This window comes from Pogoniulus pusillus, chromosome 23 (genome assembly GCF_015220805.1).
Source record: "Pogoniulus pusillus isolate bPogPus1 chromosome 23, bPogPus1.pri, whole genome shotgun sequence".
In the NCBI taxonomy this organism is placed as follows: domain Eukaryota; kingdom Metazoa; phylum Chordata; class Aves; order Piciformes; family Lybiidae; genus Pogoniulus; species Pogoniulus pusillus.
The window spans coordinates 5,607,407-5,630,659 of NC_087286.1; the positions used below are offsets into that span (position 1 = coordinate 5,607,407).

Consider the following 23,253-nt stretch of genomic DNA (forward strand, 5'->3'; position numbering starts at 1 on the left):
GACACCCATCTGCTACACACTCATCCTGGGACACCCGGGTCAGGAACACTCATACCCAGGACACCCATCCAGGGACATCCATTCCTGTTCTTGCAGACCAAGTTAAGGGTTAAGGATACATTCCCGGGACACCCATCCTGGGGACTTCCAGATCAGGGCCACCGATCCCGCAACATCCATCTCCTTTCCCACCCGTCTCCGCCTCATCTCCCCTATCGGGCGCTCCTCTCCCCCTCCCTCTTTTCCCGCTCCGTCTTCCCGCCTCCCAGGGGCGTGCCCTTCCTCCTCCCTCCCCTGCTCCCCTCCTACTCCTCCTCCCCGTCCCGCCCCGCCCAGTCCCCGCCCCCGTCCCCTCCCCGTTCCCGCCCCTCCTCCCGCCGGGCGCTCGCTGCCGGCCGCGCTATATAAGCAGCGAAGCGGGCGGCGGGCCGGGCAGCAGGCGCGGCGGGGGAACGAGATGAGCAGCGCCGGAGCCGCTGCAAGATGCTGGATGGACACGTCCTGCTGGGATGGCTCTTCTCCTGCGCGCTCCTAGGGCTGCTCGCCTGCACCCCGCGGCCCTCCGCCGCCTACTTCGGGTAGGTGCTCAGCGCGGACCCTGCTAATTCCTTTCTGCAACTTTTGAGTTTTGCCTTATTTTTTGTTGGTGTTTTACTTTGCAAGAAGCATTGGCGTTTTTTTCTTCTTCTTTTTTCTTTTTTTTGCCTCCCCGTATTTTTATTTTTCTATTTTAGCCGAGGTCGGGATGCTGCCGGCAGCTTCTTGCTCTGGGCATCCCCCTTTAGCAGGGCTGACAGCCCCTCTGGGAGAGGGCTGTGGGGAAGGACAAATCGATATCGCGGCTTTCCCCCGCTTCCCAAATTCCTTTGCGGTCCACTGCCGGGAGACGGCAGGCAGAACCTCTGCGGGCTTCCTTCTGCCTCTTCCAGGCAGGGCGAGTCCGCAGGGAGCGGTCCTGTAGCGAGGTGGTCGGTTGCGACCTCCCTCAGCATGAAATGCCACCAAAAAACTTCCCCACCGTGAAACGTCCCCAGACGCCCTCCTTCTCTGCCTAGCTCCACTTCCTACTTTAGCAGCAGGTACCGGCGAGCCGGTGCTGCCATCACCTTGGGGCCGGCTTGCACCTCTTGTGAGGGTCCATGCTGCTGTCACCCACCTGCCACAGCGCAAAGCTTTATTCCCCAAAGAGAAAAAGGTTCCGCTCCTAGCTGTGAACAGAGAGCTGCGGGAGCTCCGCATCCCGCGGCTCTCACCTGTGCGCGGTTCAGGGGTGAGGCCGGCAGGGGGCAGTACCGGCTCGGTCCGCACCCGCTCAGCGGCGTGCAGGTGGATCCGGCTCCCTCCATCCCTTCCTTTATCCCCTTATCCCCCTTATCCCTCTTATCCCACATCCTTGGCGGCTGAGATGGAAAAGCCACACAAACCCAACTCCTTTCCCTTTCGAAAGCCTCCCCTGCAACCCTGTCGTGAGGCTTTAACCCACAGCTTTCCACCTGTGCATCCTCCTCTATTGATTTTGGCGGGGGGCAGGGGGAGTCTGTGGAGATACTTCTTGTCTCTTCTTAAACACTTGTCCCAGAATAAGAACGGTTTGTGAATGGGCTGTGAGAACCTGATGAAAAAAACTTGGATAAAAATTTACTCAAGATAGGAGGAAATGGCCTCAAGTCGCTCTAGAGAAGGTTTAGGTTGGTTATTATAAGGAACTTCTTCACTGGAAGGGTTTTCAAATGCTGGATCAGGTTTTTTAGGGATCTCCATCTCTGGAGATCTTCAAAAGGTACAAAGCTGTGGTGCTGAGGGATGTGGTCTAGTCCTAAACTTGGTAGAGTTACGTAAGGTTTGGACTCAATGATCTTAAAGGTCTTTTCCTACCCAAGTGATTTTAAAGAAGGGTGGTTCTGGCTGCTTTTTGGGATGCTGTGTTGTGACCGCTGGTAGGAGCCACCAGACCAGCCCTGGAGAAGGCTTTAGCAGACTTGAGAGGTTTTTTTCTTCCTCCCCTTCTTTCCAGTAAAACAAATCCTGATGTTGAGGCTTGTCCATTGCCTGTGGTCTGGCAAAGTTTTCCAAACAGCGCTACTTACATCTTCTGTTTCCAACTCAAGAACCGTTTAACTTCCTGCTGCTGGAGCTGGGTTTCTGAGGAAACAGCCTGTACTGTCTGTGCAGGTTCTTAGGAATCACGGAATTGTTTGGGTTTGGAAAAGACCTTTAAGATTGTCTTTGCTCCCAGCAGCACACAGAGGGCTGTGCTGAGCCTGTTAGCTTGTGTGTCTGCTGAAGACCACCGGCACCGTGCCCTGGGGACTGATAGGAGCTTGGCTGTAACTCTCCTGCTAATCCCTGTGATGCTGATATCTGCTGTAGAGCAGCAGGTAACTCATTCCAGCCACTTCTGGGGTTTCTTCTTCCTCCTTGTGCGGCTGGTGTGGATTTTAACTTGAGAGTGAATGTCTTGAGCCAAGGGAATTGTGCTGCTAGGTCTGTCCTGACCACTTTAAGTTCTTCTCTGTCTCAGTACAACTGCTGTTTCTGATTTGAGGCTCCCTCCCTGGCAACAAGGAAGGGAGAGGAGATGCTGCCAGATGTGTACCCAGCCAGATGTGCACTTCAAGTGCTCTGGGGCTGCAGCAGCATGCAGCAAAGTTAGCTTATGCAAAGCATCCTGCTCTCTGCTCAGAGCCACAGCAAAGGAGCAGCATCTGCTGCTAATCTCCTCTTTGTTCTTCCAAGAGGTCTAAAGCAGATTGGATTTGCCGAGCTGCAGGGCACATGGAGGGAATAGTGCTGGGCTCCAGGGTCCCTGCTAATCCCCAGTGATGTGATCTAAGTGTGTGTGGAAGAGCTGAGCCCCCCCTTGCTGTGGGCTTCTATATATTAAGGAAAGAAATCTTACCTGAAAAAAGCTGGATGTCCCTGCAGAGCTCTTTGTGCCTCTGTAAGTGCTCCGAGAAGGCTAATGTTGCCCCTCCTTGCTATGTGTATGAGGGTAGCTACATGCCTGGAGGAACTTCTCCAGGTGAGGCAGCACAACAGTTTATTCTGAAAAGTCTTTCCTAAAGACCAGGATGCCTCATCCTTTGCCCATCAGCTGAGCTGAAATGTTGAAGTAGGCTTAGTTAGAATCACAGAATCGTTTTGGTTGGAAAAGACCTTCAAGATCAGAGCCCAGTTGTTATCTAGCTCCAAGTCTGGTGCTAAATTATGTCCCTCCAGTGCCACATCTCTGTCTCTTCAAACACCTCCAGGGATGAGGATTCAGCCACCTCCCTGGGGAGCCTGTTCTAGTGTCCAAGAACCCTCTTGGTAAAGAAAGAAGCTACTGCTAGTATTTAACTTAAACCTTTCCTGGTGTAGTTTGAGATCATTTCATCTCATCCTGTGTATACAAGATGCTTTCTAACCAGGAGAAGGGATGTCTCTTGTTCCCACTCCAAGTCATCATCAAAGCCACCACGACACATTTTGATGGGCTGTTAGACCCTCTACTCTGAGTGCTAACATTGCATTGGAGGACGTGGTGGGCAGCAGATGGCTTTGTTAAACAGATGTCATGCTGTGGCTGCAGCTTAGCTGCTCAGTCCCATAGTCTGGTGTGGGATAGGGACAGCTGTGCATGATCCCTTCCTTCCCCCCTGCCCCATCCCCAATGTCTTTTTTCAGGGAAAGAATTTGGTGTCTCCAAATGTGTGGCCTGGCGGGGAATTAGTGCCTGGGGACAGAGATGGGGCATGGTTACACGATAACAAGATTGTGTCAGCATGTAGTCATGTCTGTGCCTGTCCCGTGGGGACACCTTGTGAGGGAGGGGATGCTGGGGTGGAAGGCCACGGCTAGAGGCGGCTGGTGCTTCTCTGGATATCAGGCTCTGGTGATCTTAGAGGGATGCACAAGTAGCCAAAAAAGATAAATGCCCCCTGGAAGTGGAGATTGGTCCTCTTACATGTACCAAGCTGCACCATGTGCACTTTACCTGGTGCTGTCCTGCTCCTTCCCCAGGTTACCTGCTTAGCATGTGTGCTGCAGGTTCACTGTCCAAGGTGAAGAGGCAGGCTTGTCCCTTCCCTGGGATTGCACTGGCAGCCTCAGTGCTGCTCCTTGGGTATTGCTGACCTCCCTGGTGCGGGAGAGAAACAGCTTCACCTGGAGCTGGTACATGGCAAAGGCAGGACCTGAAGTGATGCTGATGTGTCACACCACACAGAGCTGAGTCTGTCACCACTTGTTCAGGAGGGATTTGCCAGCTTAAAGTGATGGGCAGCATCTCAAAGAGGTTGGCTTCAGGGATGTGGTGATGCTACAACTCCTAAACCCTGTCTGATATGTGACTTGATGGTGCTGGAGGGAAGAAAGCAAGCCTGTACAACTGAGCAGGACCTGATGGCTTGGTGGGCAACTCTAAACCTACCACAGGATGCCTGGTGATGATGAGGGCTGTGTTTTGGGGTAGGAGTGAGTATGGTGGACTTGCTGGCTGAGCCTGTATTGGAGGGGGAAACATTGCCTTGTAGTCCACTTGTTGAGGTGCATTGCTGTTCTGAAAGTGAGCCTGCTCTTCTGCTCAGCCACCTCCCCTGCAGCTGCGCTGTCTGAAAACCAGTTTGCACCATATTACAACTGGCCAATGACAGTGGTGGGGATGTAGTTTGGAGCAGCCTGAGACTGTTTGGATCCCTGAGAAAGCATTGCCTTTCAATTCTTTTCCCTGCTCTGCTTTTCTGCTTTGCAAGATTTTAGTTGTGTGCACTTCCCCTCCCTGTCTTTCCTTTCTCATATGTGAGGAAGGAGGAGGTGGAAATACCATAACATCTTTGAATTGTGTTGGATCTTCTGCTACTGGGCTTTGAAGGTGGCAGATGAAACAATTAGCCGTGCTGGGGTGAAAGCAGGCTGATTAATTTCAGTCCTGCTGTGCCTTCGTGCTAGTGAGAAGACAAACTGGTTTGTAAGAGCAGCCTGGGCTGTGGGACGTCGAGGGGCAGGGGGATTGCAGCCTGGGCTGTGGGACGTCGAGGGGCAGGGGGATTGCAGCCTGGGCTGTGGGACGTCGAGGGGCAGGGGGATTGCAGCCTGGGCTGTGGGACGTCGAGGGGCAGGGGGATTGCAGCCTGGGCTGTGGGACGTCGAGGGGCAGGGGGATTGCAGCCTGGGCTGTGGGACGTCGAGGGGCAGGGGGATTGCAGCCTGGGCTGTGGGACGTCGAGGGGCAGGGGGATTGCAGCCTGGGCTGTGGGACGTCGAGGGGCAGGGGGATTGCAGCCTGGGCTGTGGGACGTCGAGGGGCAGGGGGATTGCAGCCTGGGCTGTGGGACGTCGAGGGGCCAGGGGGATTGCAGCCTGGGCTGTGGGACGTCGAGGGGCCAGGGGGATTGCAGCCTGGGCTGTGGGACGTCGAGGGGCAGGGGGATTGCAGCCTGGGCTGTGGGACGTCGAGGGGCAGGGGGATTGCAGCCTGGGCTGTGGGACGTCGAGGGGCAGGGGGATTGCAGCCTGGGCTGTGGGACGTCGGAGGCTTGCAAACCACCCAGACCACAAGTCACACCCTTCCATTTCTTCCTGACTTTTCTGGTTGATAGTCAAATTCGGTTTTCCTGCACCCTTTCCATTTTTACTTTGTCTCCTTGCTGGAAGGTTGATTTTTTTCTGCGGGTTGGGATTTGCTCTGCTCCCTTCCAGCAGCAGAAGGAGCTGAGCAGCTCTACCCCCTCCACAAACACTTGTCAAGACAGTAGTAATGTTCCAAGTGGCTCATGCTTACATAGTGTTTATATTGACAGATTGCAATGTTCTTCATCAATGTAACTGATCCCGACACTGCACGCAGGCAACAGGAACCCTTAAATGCTCGCGTGGGGGAGAGGGAGGGAGGGGAAGCATAGCTTGTCCTAATTTACCAACACATCACTAGCAAGAGCAGCTTCCCTGCTGCATGGTGGGGAGGGGTTGCTCAGTGTGGGAAGTGTGATAGGGTTTTGTTGCTGTTGGTATGGACACAACTGATTAAACCCCCCCTGTGGTGCTGCTAGGGCAGAAACCTTACAGTGCAGGCTGTGATTCTACTAAAATTCATAGCTTTATAGAGTGGTTTAGGCTGGAAGGGAGGTCTTCAGGAAAAGACTGGATGAGGCACTTAGTGCCATGGTCTAGTTGATTGGATAGGGTGGGGTGATAGGTTGGACTGGATGATCTTGGAGGTCTCTTCCAACCTGGTTGATTCTATGAAGATCATCCAGTTTGAGTGCCCTGTGTTGGCAGAGATACCCTCCACTAGACCAGGGTGCTCAAGGTCTCATTGAACCTGACCTCAAACACCTCCAGGGAGGGGGGCATCCAAGTCCTCCCTGGGCACCCTGTTCTACTCTTACTGCAAAGAATGTTTTTTGACTTGGGAATTACTTGGAAAATACCTGAATGCTGCACCTGAATGGATATTTGGGGGTTGCAACCACCCTGAGAGTGGGCTGAGAGCTAGTGTGAGATCTGGAAATCTATCACTGCAAGTGCAGCATCATCTTGAATGTCACCTCCAATAAAGGCAAACTCTGGTGCTGGCAGTTTTTTGCTGCCTTTTTCTTCCTCCCCCCCCAGCCTCTGCGATCTGTTAAGTGCTAACATGGCTGTTGGATGGGAAGAATTTCCATACCTGTCACTTGATGGTGGTGTGGGGCCACAGGCTGGCGTTTGCAGCTTGGGCTGAAGGCGTGTGAACTGCTCGGGAAGCTGCTGCGGAGCCAGGCCACAGAGTGTTGGCTTCCCAGACTTGCCGGTCGTCTTCTGGCGTGTGTGAGATGGAGCAGCTGGTTCTCAGCACAATACCCCACCCCTCTGCCACCTAACCCCCCCCAAACCCTTCCAAAAAGTGGACTCTTGGGTGGTGAGGGAGGAATGCAGCACGCAGGCAAACACAGCTGGAGCGCAAGCAGGCAGCTCCTGGGGCCTGGGAGGGTAGCTTTGCCATCCCACCCTGTGGTGGTCTGCTTCTCTTGATCCTAGGTAGGGTGATGCTGGATTTGAAGGTGCTGGAGCTCTGGTTTTCCTGGGAATAGGAAGGGTGTGCCTGGCTCTGTAGGTTGTTTTACATTTTTACTCTGCTCTTATTTGAGCTGGGCGAATTGTCACGTAGAGACTGATCTGTCTGAGTCCTGCCTGGCTTCTGTCCCAAAGTTGGCCTCTCTGGGTCAGTTCAAAGCAGTGTTTAACCTCCATTCCTTTGCAAATGGGAACCCTGTGCCCAGAAGAAGCATTTGCTTTGTGTGCCCTGGAAGGTGGCTCTGGATTTGTTGAAATGCTGTGAGGCTGGTGACAAATGCAGGAGCATGTGGAAGGAGGATTGTGCATGCAGCTAAGGTCTTCCAGACTCATACCTTCAGCCCTGGGGAACCAGGGTCTGTCCCAGATCAAGCTGGGAAGTACTTGAAGATTCCTTTCACCTGCAGTGTACCTGGGAGATGGAGGGGGGGAAAAGTACTGAGAGGGGGTTTAGTATGCACTGGATTGCACTCCTGTACTGGATTGACAGTGGTGCTTGAGACTTGGGACCCACTGCTTTGTGCCTCAGTTTCCCTTTCTTGGAAGGGGCTGTTCCTTGCTGAACTCAGTCAGCCAAATGTTGCAGGTTTCTTCTGCAGGGGTCCCCAGTGCCACAGATGACTCCCTGAGGGCAATAGATGGCTTGCTAGGAGAAGATTGAGTGTATCCTTGGCCAAGCAGGAGGCCAGTGACTTCCTTTAGTGTGAGTGGTGATGCATAGCAGGAGAGCAGGAATCTCTGGGACTCGGGTCTCTGTGAAAGGCCTGGTCAATGATTAACTTGCTTTCTGGAAGCTGCTAGCAACAGTAAAAGGGAGTCCAGCCCCACAGCCCCAACACAAAAAGCCCAGGAGTGTTTAATAATTAAAGGCCTTGTGCTTTATCGCAGGGTAATGAGAATCGCCTGGAGGCTTGTTCAGTGGAAGGTAATTGAATTAGGTTGTGGGACTGGGGAGAGGGAGGAGGGAGAAGTGCAAGATCTAAACACACAAGCCAAGGTGATGATCCATAGTTGGAATCTTTGTGACCAGACTGGGTTTTGGTGTAACTACTCCCTGGAGAAGATTGTCCTGTCTCAGAAGATGTCTAAGATCCCCTGGATCACCTCCATTCCTTTCAGCTGGACATCAAGGGGAAGCTCTTAACAGTGAGGGTTGTGAAATACTGGCACAGGTTGCCCAGAGAGGTGGTGAAAGCCTCATCCTTGGAGACAATGGAGGTTAAACTTGACAGGGCCCTGAGCAACCTGATGTAGGTGGAGATGTCCCTGCTTACTGCAGGGAGGCTGTTCAAGATGATCTTTGAGGGTCCCTCCAGCCTGATCCAGTCTATAGTTCTGTATGACTCAGTCTGGGAGGTGTTGACAGGTTTTATTCCTGATGCTTTCTGTGAAGTAGTGATACTTAAAGGCTCTTGGAGACTGACTTGGTTTTGGTGGAAGACTTAAAGCAGAAGACAATGCTGGACTAAGCTATCCTTGCTTGTGGAGGAGTGACTAGCCAGAGTCATTGAGCCAGTGAGCACCACCAGTGTTTCATAGAATCAACCAGGGTGGAAGAGACTTCCAAGCTCATCCAGTCCAACCTAGCACCCAGCCCTAGCCAGTCAACCAGACCACGGCACTAAGTGCTCCATCCAGTCCCATCTTGAACACCTCCAGGGACAGTGCCTCCACCACCTCCCTGGGCAGCCCATCTTGAACACCTCCAGGGACAGTGCCTCCACCACCTCCCTGGGCAGCCCATTCCAATGCCAACCACTCTCTCTGCCAACAACTTCCTCCTAACATCCAGCCTAGACCTCCCCTGGCACAGCTTGAGGCTGTGTCCCCTTGTTCTGTTGCTGCTTGCCTGTCATCAGAGCCCAACCCCACCTGGCTCCAGCCTCCCTTCAGGCAGCTGTAGACAGCAATGCCCTGAGCCTCCTCTTCTGCAGGCTGCACACCCCCAGCTCCCTCAGCCTCTCCTCATAGGGTTTGTGTTCCAGGCCTTTCACCACCTTAGTCACCCTTCTCTGGACACTGCCTCAAGAACTTTCCACTGCTTGAGGCAGTTTCTGATGCAAAGTTGACTAGAGCTGTGCTTTGCTGGTGGGACCTGGAAAGCTCAGCTCAGAACAGCTCAAGACTAGACTTGCCTGCCTTGTATCTCTCAGCTCCTTGTGCTTAGCTGCTTTCTAAGAGGAACTTGGGTTGGAAATGGGTTTGAAGCTTTTTTGGAGATGCTACATTGGAATATCCCTGTGGGAGAGACTGTCTTGAGCACAGTCTCAGGCCACCAGAGATGTAGGAGCTTCTGCCAGAAGCCTGATATAGATCCTCTGCTCCAGTTTCATGGAGAAACGTGGCACCTCCAGGGCTTGGGTTCTTTGGTCACTTGAATTCTCTGGGGGAACAACTCATCCTAATGTTTGCTGCCTGAGGCATTTGAGAAGGCTCCGTGCATGAAACCTGTCTTGATCTGATGTCTGTGGAGGCTTTCTGTGCCTAGTCATGCAACTACAGCTACCTCCTGGGGAAAGCACTCTCAGATGGGGTGGCACTTGTTTCTGTCCAAAATAGGCTTTTAATATGAGCTAAACTTCTTTACCCCTAGCTCCTTGTCTGTCCAGGTAGCAACCTGCCAGCTTCTTTGGAGGGTGTGTTGAAGCAATCCAAGAAGTCTCACGTACCTGGCTTTCCAAACTGCAAACATGCTGAGCCTTTCTGGCTTCCCTCCATGATGTAGCAACCTTTGCAGAGCCAAAAAAATCTCTCTAGTGGCTTGTTGATCATTAATGCAACAGTTATCCCAACCTCAGCAGCCCACAAGCAGAGGGCCTGTTGCTTGTGCTGCTATGGGAGGCTACTAAATGTGGCTGCAGGGGGACTGGTGCTGCAGGTCCTGGACCAGCACAAGGTCTGGCTGAAGGCAGGACTGGTAGAATAGGTCTTCTTTGCTTGAGGAGCCAGCTCAGGTCAAGTTGAGCAGGAATCAGAACTGATGATGATGTTGGGTAGGAAGGCTTAACCCTTCAGAAGCTGGGTTTTCTCTTTAGCCCCATTTTTTTTCTCTTCCCTTGTTGAACTGTGCTTTTTAGGGCTCCCTCAGATGGTGGCTGGGAGTGCTAATGAGTCTTATCTCTTGAGATTCTGTCATAAAATACACTTATGAAGTTTATCAGCTCAGCAAGCTTTACATTTCATTGTACTGTGTGTTTGCACTGTGCTAAGTGGAACAGGGAGTATTTTGACTACATGAATAAACATAGCAGTTAGGGGATTTGCTTTAGCTGATACACAAATCTATTCTGAGGGTGGTTTTGCTGCTTTGCTATTTTTTCCTTCCCCCTTTAGCTGTTGTAGTTCTTTCAAATGGATCAAGTAGCTCCTCCATGTGAGATGTGGTCTTCCACTTGGGAGAGGAGGAGGATTTAAGGTCAAAAGCAATGTGGGGCAATATTTTTTTTGTTAATTCAGTTGCTGAAGGATTTCTTTTTGGGGAAGGGGAAAGGACAGGTTAAAAAAACTTGAACTCTTCCTTCTTTGGGGGGAAAAAAAACACATGGAGCAAAACAGCTTCTCTGTACATCCACTGTAGAACATGCAAACTCAACAGGAACTGACATAAATGCTGAGTCTGTGCTGGCATGGAAGGTGGCATGGAGCACACAGCTCACGTTGATGGGATGTTAAGCTGGATGGGAGCTGGCATCAGTCTTATGAGCAGACTCATTTGGCCTAGCTCATTAAAATAGCACTAATTGGATAGACAGATGCTTCTGGAGTTTGGAGAGAAAGTAGTTTGCTTTGATTTCTGCCTTTGCTGTGCATTGCATGGATGACTTTCACAGTTGGAGCAAAAGTTTCCTTCCTTGGAAAAGCTGCCCTATGTCTTCCAGAGCCTGAAGCAGCACAAATGGCTGTTCATTGTGCCTAGGGGAGGCAGCTTCTGCTGTGGAGCCAGGTGCCATTTCCCCTTGGTGTGAATGAAGTACTGAGATGCCCATGGAAATATCTGAGCTTTACTTGAATCTGTCCAATGACCTCTTCTGACTAAGGGAATCCTGGGAGAGATGAGCAGAAGCTTAGGTCAGAGCCTTGGCCTGCTGTTGGGAAACACCTTAGAAACCAAACTAGGAAGAAGCCTTGCAAAGCAAGTTGGGTTCAGCAACTGTTGCTTTCAAGGCTATGCTGTCTTGGAAGAGGTCAGCTGAGGAGTGAAAGAACTGATTTCCATTGCCTCTTGGATTACTTCTTTCATCTTTAGGATGGCAAAATTAAGTTTGAGATGCACAAGGATGAGTCTTGAGTCTGACTGCTGAGTGATGTCTTAATGTGTAATAAATTACCAGGTTGGAAGTGATCTCAAGGATCAGTGGATGTAGTCTACCTGGACTGCAGCAAAGCTTTTGACACAGTCTGCTACAACAAGCTCCTGGCCAAGCTTGGCAGCTCATGGCTTGGACAGATTCACTCTGATATGGATCAAGAACTGGCTGGAGGGCTGGACCCAGAGAGTGGTGGGGAATGGTGCCACATCCAGTTGCCATCTGTCACTAGTGGTGTTCTCCAAGGATCAGTGCTGGGCTCAGTCCTGTTCAATATCTCTTCTGCCAGGCAAGCAGCAACAGAAGAAGGGGACACAGTGTGAAGTTGTGCCAGGGGAGGTCTAGGCTGGATGTTGGAGGAAGTTGTTGGCAGAAAGTGATTCGCGTTGGAATGGGCTGCCCAGGGAGGTGGTGGAGTCTCCTTGCCTGGAGGTGTTGAAGCAAAGCCTGGCTGAGGCACTTAGTGCCATGGTCTGGTTGAACAGGCCATGACTTGGCTCCAAAAGCATCAGTACTACCAGGTGGGAACCTACTGAGGTGGGCTCACTTGTGTCTTCAAGACTGCCTTTTCTAACTTCCAGCCAGGACATGTTACTACCCTTTAAATTCCACCTCCACAGAGTGCCTTATGTTCCCTGCTGTCATCCATCAGCTGTATGTGGCAGCTTCCCCAGCTCCATGTGGGAGTGTGCCGCGCTGCTGCAGCATGACAAGGAGAGCGCTGCTGCTAACTGAGCCCTCGGCAGGCTTGGCTGCAGGGGCCGTTGGTGGGGAGAGCTGCAGGCTCACCGGGTGCTCGTGTTACAGAGGAGTGCCCATCTGCTGGCCTCTGGCACGCACAAGCCTGGCAGGTTGCTCTCATGGCTTGCTGTGGTCTCTGGAGGCTTCCAAGCGTCTGCGCAGTCTCTCAGCGGTCAGGTGTTGCTCTGCCTTGCTCCTGGGGGTCTGCCTGCAGCCAACTTGCAGAGTAGCAGCCTGGCCTAGTTAGAATCATAGAATCAGCCAGGTTGGAAGAGACCTCCAAGATCATCCAGTCCAACCTAGCACCCAGCCCTGGCCAATCAACCAGACCATGGCACTAAGTGCCTCATCCAGGCTTTGCTTGAAGACCCCCAGGGACGGTGCCTCCACCACCTCCCTGGGCAGCCCATTCCAATGCCAATCACTCTCTGTGAAGAACTTCTTCCTAATATCCAGCCTATACCTACCCTGGCACAACTTGAGACTGTGTCCCCTTGTTCTATTGCTGGTTGCCTGGGAGAAGAGGCCACCCCCCACCTGGCTACAATGCCCCTTCAGGTAGTTGTAGACAGTAATAAGATCACCCCTGAGCCTCCTCTTCTCCAGGCTAAACAGGCTCAGCTCCCTCAACCTCTCCTCATAGGATTTGTGCTCCAGGCCCCTCACCAGCTTTGTTGCCCTTCTCTGGACATGTTCCAGCACCTCAACATCTTTCTTGAGTTGAAGATGTCCCTGCTCACTGAAGGAGGTTCGACCAGATGACCTTGCAAAGTCCCTTCCAAGCAGACCCACTCAGCGATTCCATGATCTTGCTGTGTGGAGCCCTGCTGAGCTGGCTGCTCTGACTGGCTTTCACTATTGTGGTGAGCTCAGACCTTTAAATATCCTCATTGTCATCTCCTCTCCAGAGACTGACTTTCTTTTCTTTGCTTGGTGATCTCATGCCTGCTATGGCAATGAAACAAAGCCAGGCAGGCCTGCTGGGGACAGAACTGTGCTTCTGTTACAGATGGCAGCTGGAGCTTGTAGGTGAACCTGGTTCTACATGCTGCAGAAGACCTCATGGGGGCTTTCCAGCTCCATCTTTTACAATGACTGTGAATTAAATGCCTTCCTCTCTGAAGGGGTCAAGGTAGGACTGAGTACCTGGGAAACAGCTGACTGTGACCACACTTAGGGTGAGAGCCTGACTTGGACAAACTCTTTTGGACTGGCTCCTTTGTTGGCTTACAGAGATCTCACTCAGTGCAATCAATGACTTCAGTGGGGCTTGCCCAGCTCAGGGAAACAGTACAGCTTACTCTGCTACAGCTCTCCAGGACTGCCCAAATCTTCTGAGAAGAAATCCTATCCTAGAGCCCAAACCCCTCTGGGGACAGTTCCCCAGAACTGATACCTTATGTAAAAGAACTGGCTTGTTTTGCTTTAATCTTGACAAAATTCTTTGCTAGCCCTAATCCTCTTCCAGTGTAAGGTGAGCTCTTGAAATACCTGGCAAACTTCTAGCACAGCTTTTTCTGCATCTCTGGGCCTCTCTGTAATCAAAGGTGAGGCAGGGGTAGGGGTGTTGTCAGCCCCTGCCAAAGACATCTCTCCTGCTGGGAGTTTGCAGGGAGTGATTTCCCAGTCTGGGGTTAGCAAGTTGATCTCAGAGGCCAGAGGTGAAGCAGCCACTTGAGCTGAATTACAGGGTCTAACTGAAGATCCAGCACTTCCTTTGGCTGTGTTGCATCTCTGGTGACTTTCTCTATCTCCTGGCTTGTCCCACGTTGACTTTGGGAAACATTAAGGTTTAGTATGCGTTCAAAGAGAGGACTGATTCTGCAGAGATGCTCTTGGGAAGTGTGAGCAGGACTGTATGAGACTGAGCTGTTCCTGTGGTCAGTACTACAAGCCATAATCTGCATGCTGGGTTTTGTGGTTGATAAACATGTGTTTATGGACAGACACTTATCTCTGCAAGGTGCAGGACAGATACTGGGCCACAGACAAGGTGTTTGGAGAAGAATGGGATCAAGCATAATGTTATATTTGTCTCCTGAGCTTGCAGAGGAATGAACAGCCACAAAGGAGCAGATATCACTTGATGTAGTGGAGGTGTCTTAAAACTTGTTTGCAGTCTCAGTCATTGCCAGTGGCTGGATTCCTTGTGTGGCCTGGCCCTGATGCTGTCTTGTGGGGAGATACCAGGGTAAAGGAAGGGAATCCTCCCTTAGTACTTCATCCCTTGAGGCCCTTTCTTGGGCTGCTACAAGACTCATGGAAAATCTGAGAGCTGGACCTGGTGCTGGGAAGGGGGTTGTGGACTTGGAGGCTTTTCCTTCTCTGACTCACTGGAGTTTGGGACTGCACCAGGCTTGCTGACTCGGTGAGGTGGTGACACTGGAAATACTTTTACCATGGCCTCCAGCAGCTGGCTGGAGCTGGATTCTTGCCTTTGCAAACCTTGCTGTAGGCACTTTGGTGTGGAGGTCAATGGGGACCCCATCTGCTTCCCAAAGGTGACTGCTCCAGCGCTGAGTGTAGCAGGAGGCTGCTCTGTGCTTAACTTGATGTTGGACAGGTCAGCAGGACAAGGCAGGAACAGCTGAGTTGCTTTGTCCAAACATGGTTTTGCCTGCTTGTGTGGTGCTCTGTTACCAGAGCTCTTTAAAGTGCTGCTTTCAACTGAAGTGGCTCTAGTGCTGGTGTCTGATCCATCTGGAGGTGTTTATAGAGATCAGGAGTAAGCCTTGTCCAGTTGCTCCATGGGGTGAAGGAAACAGAGACATTGCCAAGCACCTGCTGTGGGCACAATCACTGACCTCAGGGTGCTTCAGCTTGTAAACCAGGGCTGTTTTCGTGTGGAACAGGCTGTGAGTTGATGTTGCATCCTTTGACTCCTTCCTGGACCTTCAAGGGCTGCTAGGTTATAGACCAGATCTCAGTGTCTTCTACAAGCACCTCAGGAGAAGATCCCTGTGGGATTTGAGTTACTGTTCCTATTGCAGCAGTAAAAGGGATTCAAGGACAGATGTTTGGGGGATCTGCTGACAGCTTGTTGAGCTCTGAAATGCTAACAAGCAAGAAACCCTGCTGAGATCCCTGAAACAAGACTTGTTTTGCAGTGTTTCACCCACCCTGAGAACAGGTTGCCCAGAGGTGGTAGATGCCCCAACTCTGGAGCCATTCCAGGTTGGGTAGGATGGGTTTCTGACCAACGTGGTTCAGTTGTCCCTGCTGACTGTAGGGTGACTGAACTAGATGAACCTTTAAAGGTCCCTTCCAACCCATTCTATAGCTCTGTCCTGTTCCAGAGCTTTACTGGGAGATGCATATCTGGATTTCCAGCACAGCTGCTGCCCTTGCATAAGGCACCAGCCAGGCACTGCTCTCACTACTGTCAGCTGCCCCAGCTCCTCTGTTTGTGTGTCTAAAACTTTAAGGCTGGAGAAGGAAGAAATCTGACCAGTGCAATGGAAAGCTTCAATTCCCTGCGGTCCAAGGAGCAGAAGAGTAGCTTTGGGCTGGAGCTAGGAATGAACTTCACTTGTACACTGCCTCGCCTCCTCCAGGAGGAGCAGCCAGGAAAAACATCAACAGTTCCATTAAAAAGTCTGCTGGTTTGCTCAAGTAGTGGGATAAACATACCTGTAGGCAAAGAGACCTGGACCACAGAGGAAATGTTAAGTAGAAGGAACACACACAGGCTTGGTCCTTCTTCCCCCTCTCTATCTACCAGATAAAACACCCCATGTGTCCATGGTAATGGGTAAATCAAACAGCAGCTGGGGGGATTATTCTTAGCTGAGGAAGAACTGGCTTGGCTCAGAGGGGCTGGGTGCTTTCCTAGAAAGGCAAAACCTCTGCTGAGCCTGCTCTGTGCTGCTGCCTGCTTTGGAAAGGCAGGGGACCTGCAATGGAAATTGGGGCAGGATGAGGTTTTGGGTGCTTGTTAGCCCTCTCTTGGGTTTGTTGCCCCTTCTGGGGCAGCTTGAATACTTTCAGTTCTGGGCTCCTCACTCAGAAGGATACTGAGATGCTGGAGCATGTCTGGTGAAAGGCTGTGAAGCTGGTGAAGGGTCAGAAGAAGAGATGTGAGGAGCAGCTGAGGGAACTAGGTTTGTTCAGCGTGGAGAAAAGGAGGCTCAGGGGAAATATTTGGGCTCTCTCTAGCTGCCTGATAGGAAATTGGAGCCCTGTGGGGGTCTGTCCCTTCTCCCAAGGTTAAAGTGACAAGATGAGTGGAAAATGGCCTCAAGTTGCACCAAGGGATGTTTAGGTTGAATATTTAGGATGGGTTTTTTTTTTCCCTGAAAGGGTTGTCAAGGCCAGGGCAGTGGTGAAGTCCCCATCCCTGGAGGAGGTTTCAAAGCTGTCCAGATGTGATGCTGAGAGACTCGAGTGGTGAACTTGGCAGTATTTGTTTAATGGTTAGGCTTCATGATCTTAAAGTACCTTAAATGTAATTGAGTCTATCATTGATTCTATGTTCTATTCTTATCTCCTCAGTTCCCACAGAAAAAGGGAAGGGGCAGTGGAACTACTTTTTGCTTGCATCAGTTGAATCCAGTTGGGAAGCTGTGCTGGAAACTGGTGAGAGCTTGTAGAAGAGTGGCATGGTGGAAAGCAGCCACCTCAGCCATTCTTGTCTGGGGCAGTTGGTCCCTTCAGCTGTTTGCTGAGCCCACAATGTCTCCTGTCATCTTGAGGACAGGGGAGGTGAAGGGACCTGCCAGCTTATCAGGGGATGTTTATTTGTGGAGGTGTGAGCTTCCAGCACGACCTGAATGAGCACCGCTGACAGCAGTGTTTGGAGCAGCAACCTGGTCCTTGAGCTGCCTGAAGTCCCTGAGCTGCCCATCAGAACAGCTTCTCCCTTGGCCATACCCAGCCTATATGGCATGTAGAGAAAATGCCTGTGGAAAATGCCTTTGGTTGCACCCAGATGGCACCTGTCAAGCACAAGTAGATGTTTCTATTAGTGTTTTTATTTGAGTGTCTTGGATCATTCCCAGCTTCTGGATAGCAAACCAGTCCTGCTGTAGCTGTCCTCCCAGAGGCAGATTGATGTGATTCTCGCATGCTAGAGACAGTCCCTGGTCTCCCAGGCCTCATCTGCACAGCCACTTAGCACAACTAATCTGAGCTGACTTTTAAAGTGGATTAGTTCAATTACTCTTAACCAGCCCCGGTGGAAACCTTCTCCTTGGGGATTAGAGGTCCTTAATTCACTTTAACACACTTGATTTCAATGCAAATCAGGCTAAACTGAATTAAGGACACTTTAGAGCCATGGGGGGAGGCCCATCCTTCAAAAGTGATGGGGTTTAACCACCCCACTTTGCATTCCTGTGCTCCATTCATCCCATTTAGCATTGCTGGAATGTCCCCTTGCAGATAATTAAAGCAGCCTCTCGAATATAAAGCTGCAAACACATCCACCTAGGCTGATGGATGACCCAGCTTCTGCATCTGCTGATTCAGTGCTTCAACATGCCCAGGCAGAGTGTTTTAAAGGTGTTTGCTCTCTTGTTTTGTTTTCTTTTCCTTTTGCCACTTCTTTTTTTCACATGCAATGCTCCAAACCAAGCTCTTTGCTTTCTCACTTCAAAATGCAGGGCAATGAGCCACACTGCCAGTTGTTCTGTTGTTAACTTCCTGCATGAAATGGGAGTACTTCAGCTCTTAGCTCACTAATGTAGCTCTCCACTCCATGAATTGTGCTTGTGAAAGAGGTTAGCCTCTGTTTCCTTCAGCCTGACTGTAAAAAAAAACACCCATTGCATGTGGTACTCCAGGCAGCCAGACAGGACAGCCCTTGCTGGGATGAAGGCTTCCTTAGGTGATAGTTATCTTGGAGAAGAGTGGAATCCTGCTAGCATCAAGCTGGGAGAAGATCCCTGAGCAAGAGGGAAAAAATACCACAGCACAACTTTCTTTTTCCTTCATACTGACCCTAAACATATTGGCTCTGCTTCTGGTAGAGGAGAGTAGGTAGCACTGATCCCTCTGCAGACAAAGGTCTCCACTCCTTACCTGTATTAACCAATTTAATATGACCCTGACCCCTTGGGCTTCACCTGAGACCTTTGTTTTGCTGATCTAGGCTTCAGTTTAGCGACCTCATTGCTCCCTACAACTCCCTGAAAGGGGGCTGTAGTAAGGTGGATAATTAGTCTCTTCTCTCTATCAGGTGATAAAACAAGAGGAAAGGGCCTGGAATTTTTCTGGAGAGGTTCAATTTGGATTTCAGGAATAACTTCTTTCCTGCATGAGTGGTTAGATATTGGAACAGGCTGTCCAGGACAGTAGTGGAGTCAGTATCCTTAGAGGTGTTAGCAGAATGTGTAGACATGGTTTAGTAGCCATGGTGATGTTGGGTTGATGGCTGGACTCAGTCTTAGAGCTGCTTTCCAACCAAAACAGTTCTGTGATTCCAACTTGAATTCCTGCTGACTGGCAGGAGAGGACTGCTTTGTGGAGGGGAAGGCACAGATTTGCTCTTCCAAACTGATGGTGGCTGAGCAAGTGAAGGGTTAAACTCCATGACTGAAGTGAGTCTCAGCACTGCTATTGTCAGATCCTTCAGCCTGCCAGAGAAAAGGTTTATTTTTGTAGTAGCCCTCAGATGCTTTGCTCTCCCTCTCTTGTGCCTTCCTCTGCTTGTTTCAGCTCCTCTACCTAGGTAGGATCACTTGAAACAGGTGAACAATTTGATCATAGGAGCAGCTGCATGCCACAGGAGTTTGTTCCCTCAAAAATAAACACCACAGACATTCATTTTTTCCAGCTTTGGGTTTGGCATGGCTTTCATGAGGAGTCTGGTAGTGCTCTGCAGGTTTGGAGAGGGGACCAGGCATTGTACAGAAGGGGGGTGTAGCTTCTGCTGCTTCGGGGCTCCCAGACCACTCTGTGCTATGATGTTGCAGCTCTGAAATCCCTCAGAGGATCCACTTAGCTGCTGTGTGAGGTCTACATCCTGCTTATGGCCTTGGGGATGGTAAGGAGAGCTTGCTGGTGCTCTCTGGGCACTGGTGTGTCCAGTCCTGGGCTCCTCAATTCAAAAGAGATGTTGAGATACTGGAACATGTCCAGAGAAGGGCAACGAAACTGGTGAGGGGCCTGGAGCACAGCCCTGTGAGGAGAGGCTGAGGGAGCTGGGGGTGTGCAGCCTGCAGAAGAGGAGGCTGAGGGCAGACCTCATTGCTGTCAGCAACTCCCTGAAGGGAGGCTGTAGCCAGGTGGGGTTGGGCTCTTCTGCCAGGCAAACAGCAACAGAAGAAGGGAACACAGTCTCAAGCTGTGCCAGGGGAGGTCTAGGCTGGATGTTAGAAGTTGTTGTTGGAGAGAGTGATTGGCATTGGAATGGGCTGCCCAGGGAGGTGGTGGAGTCACCGTCCCTGGAGGTGTTGAAGCAAAGCCTGGCTGAGGCACTTAATGCCATGGTCTGGTTGACTGGCTAGGGCTGGGTGCTAGGTTGGACTGGATGAGCTTGGAGATCTCTTGCAATCTGCTTGATTCTATGATTCTTTCTAACCAAGTGTTAAGCAAATTCAGTGTCCTCTTGCTCTTTGAGGAGCAGAGATGGAAGGACATCATCTGTCATGGGTAGACTACGAATTGGGTCAGGGAAGATCCCCATTTCAAGTGCCTGAACCATCTCTGTCAGACACCTTCCCCACCAAGCTTACCCATGCTCCATTGCTGATGTTCTGCTGTGAGCCTGGCTGCTTTCACCAGTGCTTCACTCCCTAGCAATAAAGGTTTTCCTCTAACAGCAGATGGAAATTTCTCTGCCTGAACCATAAACTGATTTCATGTTGTTTTCTTACCACCCAAAGAACTCCTCCTTCCCTCTCTGTAGCAGCTTGTGCACGGCTGAAGAACATGACCATGCTGCTCTTCAGTTCCTGGCCTTCTTCAGGCTTAGTCATGAGGTGGACACAAACAGTGACAGCAGGGATGTTTGTTGATGTAGTTATGCATCAAATCTGGCTTCTCTGGCTGAGTTTCCTGGAGCAGTCAAGGCAATCAGCAGCCAGGCTTCTTCTCAAAGAACGTCCTCAAAACTAAGTTTCTTTCTCTTCAGATACTCAAAATCTGCTTGGGTATGATCCTGTGCAACCTGCTCTGGGTGAACCTGCTTTAGCAGGGAGGTTGGACTAGATCTCCAGAGGTCACTTCCAGCATGCTGTGAATACTTGAGATGGGGAAAAACTCCAGTTGTATTGGGCAATTAGATGTTTAATTGCCCAAGACAAGACCTCTGTCTCACTAGGTTTTGGTGGCAAAGTGTAGTGAGCTTAACCCAAGGAAGTGTTGGTTTCCTTCTCCAAGACACGAAACCTAATCTAATCAGTCTCATCTTGAGCATCTCTGAAGATTTTCTGAGGACTATTGCACTGGCCAGTACTGAAAACAGTGATGGCAGAGCACACATCACTGCTTGTGTTAGCAGCCAACTTGTTACTTCACTCCTGAGAACAAGGTCTTTCTGAAAGATGCTTCATCATCTGGTGGCTGCTGGTGCACAAGGAGCTCAACATGAGCCAGCAGTGTGTACTTGCAGCCCAGAAAGTCAAGCAGAGCCTGGGCTGCAGCAGCAGAAGTGTGGCCAGCAGGGCCAGGGAAGTGATTCTACCCCTCTACTGTGCTCTGCTGAGACCCCTGCTGTTTGAAGGCCTCTCTGATGCCATGCTTGGGTAAGGTAGGCTTTACAGGAGAAGACAACCAATAGGCTTGGAGGTGCTAGGGGAAAAAGTAGCCCAGTAGAGAAGAGGGCAGGTAACTGAAAGAACTGATCTGCTTGAGCTGGTTGTCCTGTCTCTCTCAGGCCTATCACCATTACCCAAAGCCTGCATCCAGAAGACCTCAGCTGTTAATGACTGAAGGATTGAGTTTGCAACTATCAGGTGAAAGAGGCTGGCTTTGTCAAGTGGAAGTTGCCCATATCAAAGTATAGCCTAGATTGTGGCTTTCTATCTGTTGAAGCTTCCTGGAGGGGTGACAGGGAGCTCTAGGAGTGGCTGAATGAGCTGAACAGAACATATTTTGGAGTAATATCCAGGCTGATGCAGATGTCAGATGCAGACACAGATATATGTGTCTATGGGGAGTTGTTCAGAGGACAACTGAAGGTGATCTCACTGGAGATCAAGCTCTTTTTCTCCAGTTTGATGAGACTAACATCTCTGGTGCTTAATCATAGAATCACAAAGGTAGGGAAAGACACCTAAGATCAAGTCCAACTGTCAACCCAATGCTCCCTAAACCTGTGATTCTAAATCATAGACTGGTTTTGGTTGGAAAAGACCTCTAATGTCATCTACTTTGACCACTGAGCCAGCAACACAATGGCTGTTAAACCGTGTCCTGAAATGTGATGTCCACAGATGCTTTGAACACCTCCAGGGATGGAAGTGTAAAACCTTCAACAGAATGATGGTGTTCTCTTAAAATCAGTGCATGCTCTTAAACCCAATCAAAATCCCTGTGGTGGGACTTGTTTTATGCACCTTGCTTAATGGATTCACACTGGAACTATGTCTCCCTCTCTTGTTGCCCTGTTTTCAGCTGCTTCTGTGGGCCAGTAGATTTAGGTGCCAGTAATATGGGTAAGGATTTGTCCTTTTTAGGTGTTTCCCCCCCCCACCTCACTTCCTAAAGCTGCTCTAATTCCACAGTGCCCTAATTGTGACATGCAAATGTTAAAAGGGGAAATCACAGCCAATGTGTTTTAAGATGCTTTTGGGCAAGCAGCCCCCTGCTTAGTGTGATAAATTTGGGCAGCTTTTCTCCCCAAGGAAAATTAAAAAGCCTTCCAAATCAAGACAATTATGTAAGCAAATCCCATGAGTGTGCTCTACAATTAAACCTGCCTCTCAAGCTTTGGGGCTTTCAGTGTGAGAGCAGGGAGGATTCTTTTGGGGAGGCTTGTAAAGCCTTGGAATGTGCAGTGGTTGGCTTCATGTGAACTCTTTGATCTGCTCATCTGCTTGTTGTGATCTAAACATGAGGAGGAACTTCTTTACTCTGAGAGTGGTGGAGCAGTGGAACAGAAGTGGTTGTGGTGTCTGCAACTCTAGAGTCATTCAAAATCTTCCTGGGCACCATCCTGCTCTAGATGAACCTTCTGTGGCAGGAGGGTGGACTAGATGATCGCCAAAGGTCACTTCCAATCCCCCCTCTTTTGAGACCAAATGTATAGGAACAGGAAACTGTTGGGACCAGCCTTGCCCAGGACTAGCTTCTCATCATCCTGATGGAGTCACAATAGGTATTGAACCCTGGACCTTCACAGAAGTACTGGATGACTCGACCCCTGCCCTCATACATCTCCTGCCAAGCAGCATCCTAGTCTAAGATATGACCTTGAAGCACAGCTACAGCTTGGCTTTGCTGTGGTTGAGTGAAGCTAGTGTAGAATCATAGAAGGCATTGGATTGGAAGGAACCCTGGAAGGTCATCTTGACCAACCCCACAATGTCTCATCCGTGACCCAAGATGTCTCTGTGAGCTGCCAAACACTAGAGGTTACAAGCTGTGCTATGTCCACTCTTCACTGACAGTCATTCAAGGATGAAGGTGGCAAACTGATTTAGGCTTTTGTGTCACCTTCCCCACTCTGTGTGCGTGGTGAGGAATGCTCTTTTCTTGCTGCTGTCTTCATCCTTCCTCCTGATGTGTTACCTAAACTCTTCTCCACTCTGCAGTGACATAAAGCATGTCTTTCAGCCATGCACTGCCCAAACTGCACTGCAGACCTTCATTTCCATGCTGTAAGCTGTGCTTGAAAAGGGCAGTATTAAACTGCAGGCATTTCATAGCCATTTTGTAATGGATTGGGTTAGAAGAGACCTTTAAAGGTCATCTAGTTCATGGAATCAACCAGGTTGCAAGAGACCTCCAAGATCATCCAGTCCAACCTAGCCCTGGCCAACCAACCAGACCATGGCACTAAGTGTCCCAGCCAGGCTTGGCTTCAACACCTCCAGGGACGGTGACTCCACCACCTCCCTGGGCAGCCCATTCCAGTGCCAATCACTCTCCCTGGCAACAACTTCCTCCTAACATCCAGCCTAGACCTACCCTGGCACAACTTGAGGCTGTGTCCCCTTGTTCTGCTGCTGCTTGCCTGGCAGCAGAGCCCAACCCCACCTGGCTACAGCCTCCCTTCAGGTAGCTCTAGACA

At 50.6% G+C, this 23,253-nt stretch overlaps 1 protein-coding gene across 1 annotated transcript in view; it reads left to right on the top strand.

Moving 5' to 3' along the window:
- The first annotated feature begins 452 nt into the window (after positions 1–452).
- The window catches only part of WNT9A (Wnt family member 9A), a 65,161-nt gene continuing 42,360 nt past the window's right edge, over positions 453–23,253 (top strand). The window contains exon 1 of the mRNA XM_064162933.1: positions 453–578. Within this exon, the coding sequence (XP_064019003.1) occupies positions 484–578 (95 nt within the window). The 5' untranslated portion in view covers positions 453–483. The remainder of the gene's footprint in view (positions 579–23,253) is intronic.